At 40.1% G+C, this 12,810-nt stretch overlaps 1 protein-coding gene across 1 annotated transcript; it reads right to left on the reverse strand.

The window, feature by feature from the left end:
• Window positions 1–1,001: 1,001 nt before the first annotated feature.
• LOC121512591 lies at window positions 1,002–7,214 on the reverse strand. The gene is made up of 5 exons (XM_041791938.1): window positions 7,093–7,214; window positions 5,071–5,103; window positions 2,254–2,541; window positions 1,740–2,033; window positions 1,002–1,508 (listed from the first exon to the last, which is right to left on the reverse strand). The coding sequence occupies exons 1-5, from the start codon at window positions 7,127–7,129 to the stop codon at window positions 1,333–1,335; spliced, it is 828 nt and encodes a 275-aa protein (XP_041647872.1). The 5' UTR covers window positions 7,130–7,214; the 3' UTR covers window positions 1,002–1,332.
• Window positions 7,215–12,810: the final 5,596 nt, after the last annotated feature.

Genomic DNA, 12,810 nt, shown 5'->3' on the forward strand with positions numbered 1-12,810 from the left:
TATGAGGAGAAAATTGAAATCATGAGTTTGAAAGTCAAAATATGACTTAAATTTACAATTTTGAGTCTGATTGGTCCAAATATTTGATTAAAAATCCAAAAATTAGGAGTTGAAAATGTCAAAATATGAGCTAGAATTAAAAATGATGACTGAAAATTTAAAAAATATGACTTTAATTCAAAATTGGGAATTTAAAAGATAAAAATGTGACATAAAGTCCAAATTCTGAGTTGAAAAAGTCAAAGTATGAAATGAAAACTCAAAGTCATCAGTTGATTGTAATCCTGAGATGCAAAATTGAAAATATGAAATAAAAACACAAATTATTTAGATTTTCATGGCTTAACAAGGATATTTCAATTAATCAAGTTGAAGTTTACATTATTATACTGGAGGAAATCTGCAGACCTCATACTGGTGGGCCAGTTAGAATACAAATATGATATGATCTGGTGGGCCGAATCTAATCGTTCCACGGGCTGGATTTGGCCCATGGGCCTTTAGTTTGACACCCCTGCCTTAGAGTATGGCCACACTCCAGGTAAAAGAGACCTAAATCTGATTTCTTTGCTCATATGTGTCTCATATCAAATTTTTCTGACAGTGTGAACGGCACAAGTCACATTGCATCTGACTTTTTTTTCCAAATCCAATCCTTACCTGATATGTTGAAATTTGACTGCAGTGTGAACAGCCAAACAAAAAAATCAAATCTGAGAAAAAAATCAGAATTGAGCATTAAAGTTGACATATTTCACCCCTGGAAGACAAGTTTATATCGGTCTCAAATGTCCCCAAAACATTCCTGAGAAGTTTGTTGCTGAAAAACACTCCAGTGTTTGATTTCTGCACGTCTAAAAACCCCTCAGAATGAGCTGTTTTTGTGTCTGTGGCTTTAAATGTTAATGAGCTGTCTGACTCTGCCCCTTTTAGGAAATGTATGTGGCTCCTCTCAGCTGGCAGCAGAGAGGAGGATCAGGAGAGGAGGGTGGAACTTTCCTCCAAGCGGGGAGAGCCAACCAAACCAGGGGGCGGGGCTAACTCCCAACATGACATCACAAGGGGAAAATCTGAGCTTGTTTCAGCACACATTTTCTGAAAGGTGGAGAGAGAGAGGGGGGAGGGAATTGATTTTCCTGATTCTTGGGGGGTTTGTACACATATTTTTGTCAGAAAAGCCTGAAAAAGTGATTTTTGCACAATATGTGATCTTTAAGGCCTGCAGTGTGAACGTAGCCAAAGTGGCCTTAGTCTGATTCCAAAAGGTCAGATTCAGTGTGACTGATGCTGCCAGTAAAACAATCAGATGTGAGTGGATTGATTAGCAGACAGTTAAGGCAGGATGTTGTTGCAGCTCTCCGTGGTGGTCAGGTTTCTGTTTGTCACATGAACAGTGACCGTCTGTCCGTCTGCTCCCACAGAAGTCCAGCTTCTATCTCTGAATGCTTCCAGCTGATCGTCCTCCACCGTCACGCTGCAGTTCATGGACGTGGAGACTCGACTCACATCTGCAGTCAAACAAACATGACGCTGAGTTCAGAGACAACACTGACAGCAGCATTTAAACACCAACAGAGAGGACCTGACCCAGAGAACTGCTTCTTCTGAAACCTTTTATAAAGGACTCTGGTTGGAGATGACTACTGAAAGCCACTGCAGTCCACATTGACCTGGACTGCAGGGTCAAAACTAGTTTTTTAACAAGACCATGCTTGTTCATGTTCTGATAGTTTCCTCACCGAGCACAAACAGCTGATTGTGGTTGCTGCTCTCTGATCTGACCTCCAGACCTTGGTGTGGAAAGTATCTGCAGGTCAGGTTGACAGGAACCAGTGTGGCAGGTTTCTCCCAGAATAGAGAAAGCTGCTTCCCAGTAAGGTTTCTGCTGCAGGATCCCTGAGCGACTGGGTAGTCGTCTTTGTAGAAGCTACAGCTGGAAACGGAGGGGAGCGGCGGAAAACAGGTGACCTCCAATTTGTCATCAGGTGTGAGCAAGCGGCGGCTGACGGACAGACGAGGACTGGGACTGGTACCTGGACCAGAGAGAACCAACAGATAAAGGTCAGGGCAGAACCTAAATGCTCTGTTATTGATTGACTTTTGTCCTCCCTACATACTCGGGCCATCTGCAAGCAACTGAAGATATCCACATCCTAATACAGAAGGGACTACTCTCTAAGTTTATACAATAGACAAAAAAGTTCCTGGTACTAAAACGGTACTGTTGAGTTGAACCACACATCGATGCCTCACCAGTTACAGTGATCCCATGAATCTGGCTGTGCATGGAGGTGTACTCCTGCAGGTGGTAGTCACACGTGAGATAGACCCGGCTGCCGACCGGCTCTCTCCCTAGCAGCGCGCCGGAATACACGTAGAAGACGCACAGGTAGCCCGCCTCATTTACCACTCGAAACGGGACGCGGGAACCTTCTCTGTACAGGCGACATTCTCCTCCGCTGTAATCGATGGGGAGCGTGCAGGTGATCTCCACCGTCTCTCCGTCTTTGATCTCATCGTCGGCGAGGAACTTTGGTTGATCTGCAGGAAAAAGGATGGAGAGCAGTTTCAGAAATGTAGACAACACTTTCTGTGTCTGATTTTGTTTGTCCAGAAACAAACAAGGAAAGACAGAATTTCAGATCCTGCTTCCAGCTTTCACAAATTACATTTTTACAGCTGACGTGTTCTTTCTAATGCCTCTGTTAGTAAAGGTTTGGTGAGTGTGCTTGACAGGGACAGAGGGGGCCGCTAGCCTCTGACTCCAAGAGTACCTTGATGCAGACAAGATGGCCGACATACATCCAATCCATACCGGAAGTCTAAACCGGAAGTCTGTACGTCTAAGATTAGGCTTAGGCATTAAAACCTGAGTGGTCAGGTTCAGGGTAAGGCAGTGGGGAAGGTGATTTGAGATCCAGCACCAAGGGTCAGGCTTAGGCGCGAGAAAGACTGACAAACACTGGCAGCTGAGTCCAACACCAAGAACAAACTTCCGCTTGGGACTTCCAGCATGGATTGGATGTACAGCGACGCCCATGTCAGCCATCCTGACTGCGGTTGGGTCCCTCTCTCTGACTCTGCTACTACAGGGGTCTGTAAGGCTGAGAGCCTTTTGTCGAGTCTATTATGTTTAACCCTCAGGCATCACTTTATTTACTACCCTTTAAAGCCATTAAGGACAAAAATGTCCACTTCCAAAAAAACTGCTATAAAAACTTAACAGATTCATATTTTCTTCTGCTTTTTTTGCATAAATCTCTAAAACAACTTCAGCTGTGCTCAAAACCACCAAATTCCTCATTTTGAGGATTTTACCCCTTAAATGCCAGTTTGATTACTTAAAGTCAACATTGTTTTATATAAAAGAAAAGTGAAAAACTTTATTTTTATTGCATCTGATTTAAAATGTACCACCCTTTAGAGTCATTAAGGACAAAAACTTCCACTTCCAAAGAATAGTTTATGTTAATATTTTGTCTGCTTTTTTTGGTCAAATCTTTTGATCAACTTCAGTTCTAATCAAAACAAAACAATCAATTATTGAATAATTTGGATTTTATCCCTTTAAATGTCAGTTTGATTACAGGATGGTCATTTTTCTAAAGAATACACAAAACAGTAATTATTTTCTAGATAACTATTGTGTGTGTGTGTGTGTGGGGGTTAAATCAGTCAATCAAATGTGGTTTGAATGGGAGTCAATGGGATGTTTAGTTTATGTCCACGTGACTCAAAGGGCAGTAAATATTAAATCAAATACTACACAAAAACTAATAATGCATCAAAGTCAACATTTTGGCTAATGTTTGACGTACCCACGACTGATGTAAAAAAACACCCCAACATCTGAATGTAGAAAATAATTACTTTTTGTGTGTTTTTAGGAAAAATATGACCATTCTCTAATCAAACTGGCATTTAAAGGGTTAAAATCCCGAAAGTTATTCAGTAATCGATTTTTTTTTTATTAGAACTTAAGTTGGTCAAAAGATTTGACCAAAAAAGAAAAAGATTTAATGTATACTATTTTTATTGCCGTTTTTGGAAGTGGATGTTTTTGTCCTTAATGACTTGAAAGGGTAGTAAATTTTAAATCTGATGCTAGATAAAAACTAATAATGCATCAAAGTCAATATGTTGGCGAATGTTTACCATCCAGGACTGATTTAAACCCCCCTCTCCAAACCCCCCAACATTAGTTATCTGGAAAATAATTACTGTTTTGTGTGTGTTTGTAGGAAAAAATATGACCATCCTGTAATCAAACAGGCATTTAAAGGGTTAAAATCCTGAAAGTTATTCAATAATCATTTATACTTATTAATTAATATTAATGTATACTATTTTTATTGCCATTTTTGGAAGTGGACGTTTTTGTCCTTAATTTAGTAAATTTTAAATCAGATGCTACACAAAAACTAAAAATGCATCAAAGTCAATATGTTGGCTAATCATGGACATGTCCAGGCTGGATTTATAAAAAATGCCCCAGCCATCCAACATTTGGTTTCAGGAAGATTTCACTTTTTTTTTCATGAAAAACAATATTGACTTTAAGTAATCAAACTGGCATTTAAAGGGTTAAAATCCTCAAAATGATTGAATGTTTGGTAGTTTTGAGCACAGCTGAAGTTGTTTAAGAGATTTATGCAAAAATTAAAAGTTTTCAGAGCAGTTTTTGTGAACATTTTTGTCCCTAATGGCTTTAAAGGGTAGTAAATTTGTTTCACAGTGTTCCCCTAAACGATTAGAGCAATTGAAATTTGAATTCAAAAATTTGCCTAGAGTGAAACTTTGTTGTGAAAAATTGGACCATATGCACAAACACAGCCAACAAGGTGAGCAGAGAAAGAGGAAAAAATTACCCAAAATGGACAAAAATGTCCCTAGTGATGCCTGAGGGTTAATATTCTTAGTTAAACTTTTAGAATAATTTATGAAGGGCAGAGAGTGTCAGCGATAGAGGAAATAAATACGTGGTTCAGATTGGAGAAATTAAACAGAGATTCTGAGCAGGTGTGGCAGCCAAACTAGAAGATCCAACACATCTTTGTGAATTTAACTCACCGCTCCAGTATGACCTCGCTGCAGCCGTCCACCCTGTCGACCAATCAGAGACAGAGACAGAAGTTTAGACGAAGACATCCAGGAAATAACAGATCAGATTCTCTCCAAAAAATCTACATGAGGTCCAAAAACTCCAGCAGCATTTTCATCTCTGTAGGTTCATGTTTGACAACCCCAGTTGAAAATGTCTTTATTTGTACCACTTACTTTTAAAGCCTCCTGTTGCCCTGTCCCTACTTTTTTGGTAAGTGTTGCTGCCATCAAATCTAAAATGAGCTAATATTTTTCATGATATGGTAAAATCTTTCACTTTAACATCTGATATGTTGTTTCTGTTTTACTGTGAATCAAATCTGGGTTTATGAGGTTTGACAATCATTGACTTCTGTTTTTATTTACATTTTACACAGTGTCCCAACTTTTTTGGAGATGTCAGATTCATCATACTATGCATTAACAATCCATAACCATCAATTATTGATTCGAATCAGATCATAAACATCTGGATATTAGCTGAAAATAATGTGTAAATAAAGTTTTATTTAATGAATTTTGAGGTTTTTCTGTAGAGGATTTGTTGTGTCATCTTTTTTTACACCTTTGAGTTCTACGGTGGCCCTGAGGTCAACTCTAAAAACATCTTAGTGAAGTTTCTGATTTAAAAAGAAAAAGTGAAATGCAAAAAAAAAAAAGTTAAGCACGTCAAACAAATTCTTGATTCAGTTGGATATTTTTGGGTTCTATTTAAAATATCTGCAGTTTACCTTCAGGGCCACCGTAGATTATTGTCAGAGATCAGCTCATCAGACATTAAAGAATCAGAATATTATCAAATATAAAATAACACTCATTTGATGTTGTTTTAGACTAAATTTTCACTCCTTGGTCTTTTGTCTTCAGTAACCGTCACATTCTCGTTAAAGCCTGTTGGTGCATTTATAACTTAGACCAAGGGTTCTCAACGTTGGGGTTGGGACCCCATTGGGGGTCACAAGACACTGAGAGGGGGTCTCCAGATGCCTTCAAGAACTAAGAACATTTTTGAACTACACTGTTGCTGCTTTACACCAATTTTGCGAGATTTGAACCCATTTTTATCACTTTATCTCACCAACTTTGACAATTTCAAAACAATTTTGCAATGTAAAACCCATTTTCTGTCAGTTTTAAACCCTTTCCACCACTTATTTTCTGCCTGTTTTTGCTACTTCTAAACCAAATCTTGCAACTCTGCCTATTGCTGGCTCTATTACCCATTATTGCCACTGTTAACACTTTTCACCACTTTTTATCCCACATTTCACAATTTAATATGTCCATTTTGCCAGTTTCTGACTTTTCTGTCTCAGCTAACCCTTTCTTGCCAGTTTATATTAATTTTCATCCAATTTCACCAAATTTCCACCCATTTTTGCTACTCTAACACATTTCAGCCCCTTTTACCACCTTTTATGCCCATTTTTGCTAGTTTTTGTTTATTTTTGTGCCACTTTTTTTCTAGTTTGTTGCATTACTAACCCATTTCTGCAACTTTATAAATCTAATTTCACCACCTTACCCACAAGTTTTTGCTATTATTAACTCATTTTAGTTAGTCTTAATGTATTTTAATTCTGTTTTAACAGTAGGATTGACATTTTTTAGAGGGCTACTTACTACCCAAATGAATTAAAATGTGTTTCTTTGATAAGAGTGGATATTATTCAGGTTGAATATAAAATACCACAGTTTAACTTTACAGTGGACCATGAGTTTGCTGGCTGGGCCCCAGAAAACTCTCCAATTTCCCCCCTAATGGGCGGCCTTGTCTGCACATGACTATTCTTGAATGTGCATGGCTTCAGGTACTGTGGGGGTCCCCGGTCTCTGACACCTTTATTTTGGGGGTCGCAGGCTGAAAAGGTTGAGAACCCCTGACTTAGACAACTGAAGAAAGTCAGGAAACAAGCTCCTTCTGTCTAAAAATCAGTATTGGGAGTTTTAACATTTTAGAAGCCATTAAAAAAAAAAAAAAAAACTCACAGCAGAGCGACAGCGTGAAGAGCAGACTCAGATCCATCAGGTCGTCCTGAAGTCCGGATCGTTCTGCCGGACTCTCTGATGTGGTGTGTGGTTTCAAGGGTCACTCTCTGTTTACTGGCTCTGCTTGTGTGGCTGCCTCTCATCGATCTGTTTGAAACCAGTTCAGTTCAGGACACCAACATCAGGAAAAGTTTCCTCCCCATGACAATGTGACATTTTCATCAGGACTACCAGCCAGGGCCCGTTTTAGTAATATGGAGGTAAAGATCAATCTGAGGCTCGTTGCCTTTTAGCTAAGAGCTATCATAGCAAGTAAACCAAACAAAGCCAGAGAACAACAGGACTCACCCAAAACCATAGATACCCTGATAACCAACAGTCCTTCATCAGCACTAGAAGAGCATCAGAACTCAAACTCAGCACGTTTAGGGATGGTTTCACCTTAGAGATCCAGGGCCTGGTTCTGAGGACACTTGTTTACACCAAAGTCTGGTTTAACCACACTTAGTCCACCTCAGGAGCTGGTCTTGGGCTTGACTAATGGACACTCAGGCATGGTCCTGGAGAGATGTGAACACAGCTGTGCCCCTTGTGGTACTTGTCAGTGAGTGGAGTTGTAAGGTCAGTTCTAAACCGCCCATGACCCTTCAGTAACTGTCATATCTGTGCAGCATGGACCCATTTCATCCTCTGAGCTGCACGGTAGATGTGGAAGTAGAGAGACGGTCATTGTTGGTGTCTTAAAAGTCATAAAAGCATCAGTAGTAGCTCTGCAGGAAGAACCCCGGTGTCCTCATGGAACATCAGCAATGGTGTGAAGCTCCTTAGGCAGTAATCACAGCCTCAATTTTTTTTGAATAGGACACATCAAGTCTTGCAGGATTTTCAGCCTTTGCATATCCTCTCAAGCCCAGTCAGGTTGGATGGGTATGCATGACTTTTTGAGGTCTGACTGACTATGTATTGATGTATTTTGGAGCTGATGCACAACTGATGGATTAAATATGGAGTTAGAACTGAAAAGTACTCCTCAGTTTGTTGCTGCTGCAGGACCAGACTGCTTCTCAATAGAATGGGAGTTTGTGAATTATTCCTGTCTCTCCTCAGCTTTCCTCTCTTAAAAACAGCCTTTTCAGATGTCAGAAGAATATTTTCTTTTTCATGCTTTGCAGTGACAGCTGAAGTAAACACCAGTGAAAGCACGACAACCCAGATAAACTGCTGCCTCCATCATTATGACTGATTTGTTTGCAGCCTAGCTGGGTTCAGGGATTCCTCTGTTATCCTTTTAGTGGGTATGAGTGTCGTGTGTCTGCTGCAAAAATCTAAACCAATGCAAAAATTTACCAGCACTAGTTTAAATGTCATCTGTTTTATTTGTGTGAACATTCAGAATAAACTGAGCTAGGAGGATCTGTTCCTGTAATGTCCTGGTGTGACCACAGGGGGGCAGCACACTCACACAGACGCCTCAGTCTTCTTCTGCTGTTAACAACCCTCCAGGACCTGCTGGAGATCTTTCTACCTATATCAGTGATACTCAACATGTGGCTCATTGGTGATAATCTGTGGCTCTTTAATGTCTAAATTTGAAACATTATTCCCCCAGAAAACCTTAAAAAGGGAAAATTTTACCTCAGAAATTATCCATTGTAAGTAGCAATAATCAGTTTGTTTCCCACACTTACACAGTAGGCTTACATTGTCAAATTTAATTCTATTCTGTTTTTGTCTGCATATTTTCATCACCCTTATTTACATTTTTTGCTACTTTAATTCCATATTTACGTCTTTTAACCCATTTTTGACACATTTATCCTGCTTTTTGCATTCTTTTGCCCCTTTTTGCCACTTCCTTTCCCATTTGAGCTGCCTTTTGCAATTAAAAGCCACTTTTTGCCCATTTTCCCATCTTTTTTTTTCCTGATTTTTGCCCATTTTAGTCACTTCCCACCCATTTTTGCCATTTTTCTCACACTTTTGCCACTTTTCTGCCACTTTTTGATCACTTTTGCCACCTTTAACTTATTTTAATTGACATTTTTCACCACTTAGAATGTGTCTCTTGCAAATGTATTTCTCAACTATTTGGCTCTTTGGTTGAGCAGGGCTGAGTAACACTGACCTGCATGAAGTAAAAAGACAAGGAGGTGTGGCTAAAAGCTCCAGAATAAACAGAGGAGTATGGGAAATGTTCCCAGGTGAGTCTACCTGTCAGCATTCAGTTAGAAGAAAGAAGAATGGCTGGTGTGTCTTTTCCCTTTGGATTTATGGCTCAGGGTTGTCCTCACACCACAACATCACACAGTCCTTTTACTAAACCGCAGCACAATTTGAATCCTAAACATATCTGTGATGACCAAACTCCTCAATCAACCATAAAATTAGATAGAAATTCTTTTAATTTTGATGATTATGGCTTACAGCTAATAAAAAACCCAAATTCAGTGTCTCAGAAAATTAGAGAGGAACAGGATCCTTCAGGTCTTGAGGTCCAGTGTACAGTTTCCACAGTCAGTGATGGTTTAGGGACCCATGTCATCTGCTAGTGTTGCTACACTGTGTTTTATCAGGTCAAAGGTCAGCGCAGCCGTCTACCAGGAAGTTTTAGAGCCCTTCATGCTTCCCTCTGCTGACCAGCTTAATGGAGATGCTGATTTCATTTTCACTTACTCATACCTGATCTAAGGACCACAAGACACCAGACCCAACACACACTAGAGCTGAGGAACACTATCAGAGCAACCTGGGCTTCATAACACCTCAGCAGGGCCACAGACTGATCGCCTCCATGTTGTTGCATTGCTGCAGTAATTAATGTAAAAGGAGCCTAGACCAAGTATTGAGAGCTGTACATGCTCATACTTTTTCGGCCTAGAACTAGTGCAGACTATCTCCAGTGGCACATAAAGTTTGAGTCTGCCTGCATCTCCCTGTCCTTAGCATCCTGTAAAAGAACCCTGATCAGACAAGCTCATCTTGTTGGATTGACATTTGTATCTCTCAAATGTATATTGAACAAAAAACTTACTAGATATCTGCATTTTGAGTAAATTTGAGCTGATAAACTCACCAGGAGGCCGCCATGTTTTAGTCCGCGCTGATAGTGTGACGTCACAGTTCCAGAGCGTTCCCTATGAGTGATCCTCGCCGTTCCTATGCAGTAACTGTTTTTCAGACGTTTTTCTGCTTGCAGCTGTTGCTGCCATAACAGCTTTCATTTGAGTTTGACCTCAGTAAACCTTCTACAAGTGACTGGATTCAGCGTATATTGGAAGTGTGCTGGGGGCTTTTCAAAACAAAAGCAGTATATGCATACGAAGGGAGTTTCTCCAAAAAAATACTAAAGTGGACTTTTACTTTGAAAAGCGTAAACCAGAAGTGCTTTCGTACTTCATCTTTACCTAAACCATGTGCAACAGAAAGCTTCATAAAGAGTAGATGTTTGGGGAACAACTTTATTAGACAGATACAGTTTAGCTCATGGCCTTCATCTGGTTCATCAAGAAACGGATTTCAAACATATTCTACTTAATGGATGTAAATATTTGCTACAAGAAGGTAAATATGGCTCTGTATTCATCATTTTGCTGTCTAGATGGACAGATAACTGCTCATGGTGCAAATAAAAAATAGAAGAGACCTCAAATAGTAAAGTTCTCCATGTGTGCAACGTGCAGCTTCTCTGGGATGTAGCCTTAACACTGACTGCCAGTCTGAAACTGCGTGGGATGGGAGCGGTGAGGAGCATAGACATAATACACGTAGACGCTGCATTGGCCAGTGGGCCATACGTCAACGCTGCCGCCATTTTGCCAGAGGCGTTCCTGGGCAAGATGCCTCACTCCTGTGCTGTGTGGGGCTGACAAGATCGTGTGGAATAACATTTTAAAAATAACAAAACCCTTCATCCCCTATATACTTGCATTTGTTTATAGGATGGTCTTGTCTCTTGCAATATGGCGGACACGTTGACGTATAGCGGCAGCGGGCAAACACAGTCAATGAGGCGTCTACGTATATGATGTCTATGGTGAGGAGTGCTGCGGAATTGTGACGCTACACCACCAGCGCACGCCGAAACATGGCGGCCTTCTGGTGAGTTTATAAACTCAAATTTACTCAAAATGCAGATTTCTAGTGAGTTTTTTAGTTCAATGAGCTTGTCTGATCCTGCAGGCTTTAAACTGGCCTCACTGGTGCCTAGCTGAACACCTGCTTCCTTTAACTTTCTTGAGAGGGGACCCAACCGCAGTCAAGATGGCCGACAAGGGGCGTTGCTGTACATCCAATTCATGCCGGAAGTCCCAAGCAGAAGTTTGTTCTTGGTGGTGGACTCAGCTGCCAGTGTTTGTCAGTCTTTTTCGTGCCTAAGCCTAACCTTTGGTGCTGGATCTGAAATATATCACCTCCCCACTGCCTTACCCTGAACCTAACCACTCAGGTTTTAATGCCTAAGCCTAACCTTAAACATACGGACTTCCAGTTGAGACTTCTGGTATGGATTGGATGTATGTCGGCCATCTTGTCTGCATCAAGGTACTCTTGACTTTCTCTGAACACCTGTCCACTCTCCCTGATTACGTTCTGCTTTCACCTGTCACCTTCTGTTCTCGTTCCTGCTGCTGGACTTTTCAGAACCCTGCTGTGCTGCCATGTTCTTCTCCATTTATAACAGAGACTTTTAAAATCATTTAAAGCATAATCTCAGCCTCAGTATTTATCTTATAGTCTTTATTTGTAGTGGATAACTTCTAAGGCCCACGGTAACGGTCTATGGAGATCACTGCCTGATTTATATCTCCATGTTGAAAACATTTTCATGTCATGAATTTGTCCTGAAACAGAGACAGGGTTTTTTTCTTTCTGTCTTTATTAAGTGCTAACAGACACACATTCAGGAGTTAAACAGTGCAGACGCACACACACACAGACAGAACACACATTAATGGATTAATCCTGATGGACTGAAAACACCTGGTTGTCATGGTAACAGAGGCTGAGCTGTACAGAAGCCCATTCCTGTCAAAATATAAAATTTATTATGAAAAAGTGATACTAACAGTGTAAAAAAATATAAATCATTTTTTAAGTCTCTTTTAGTGTTCACAGTTCTTATTTAACTTATCAGGCAGTCATTTCTCTTATATTACAACAAATAGACTTTATCCAGGAGTCATAAAATGTGATATATCTGAATTTCTATTTGTTGCAAGAATTTTATTTTAAAGTTTAAAAGGAATTTTAAGATTAACTGGACATACGGTTTATAAACAGCAGTTCTAAAGGGTTAATGGCAAACTAGCTCATCTCTAAACTAGAGCTCAGTAACATTTAATACTTATAATCCCCAATCATCATTAACTTTTTGATCTTTAACAAGACTGTTCATATTTCTACATTTAATTATTTTGCATTTCAAAACATAATTTTGATTCCTTCTGACAATCTTAAGTCAGTCTAATTGTCCTGATTAGTGAATCAAATAAAATCATTGATTTTTTTTATGTCTGATTATTTAAACCTGAGCTGATCTGCACCTCCAGTGTGGTCTGAAACCATGACTGAGCTAGGAGACACGTTGACGCACGTGTTGCTCAGCAGCCAAGGTCAAGCTCGACGGCATCTCATTGGTCCTGGCCTGATTCCCACCAGTGGTTTTCAGGACCTTCAGACATCCTCAGCACTACCAGAGGCCCCCGGGCAACCCTCCTGGAA

This window comes from Cheilinus undulatus, linkage group 7 (assembly GCF_018320785.1).
Source record: "Cheilinus undulatus linkage group 7, ASM1832078v1, whole genome shotgun sequence".
NCBI classification, from domain to species: domain Eukaryota; kingdom Metazoa; phylum Chordata; class Actinopteri; order Labriformes; family Labridae; genus Cheilinus; species Cheilinus undulatus.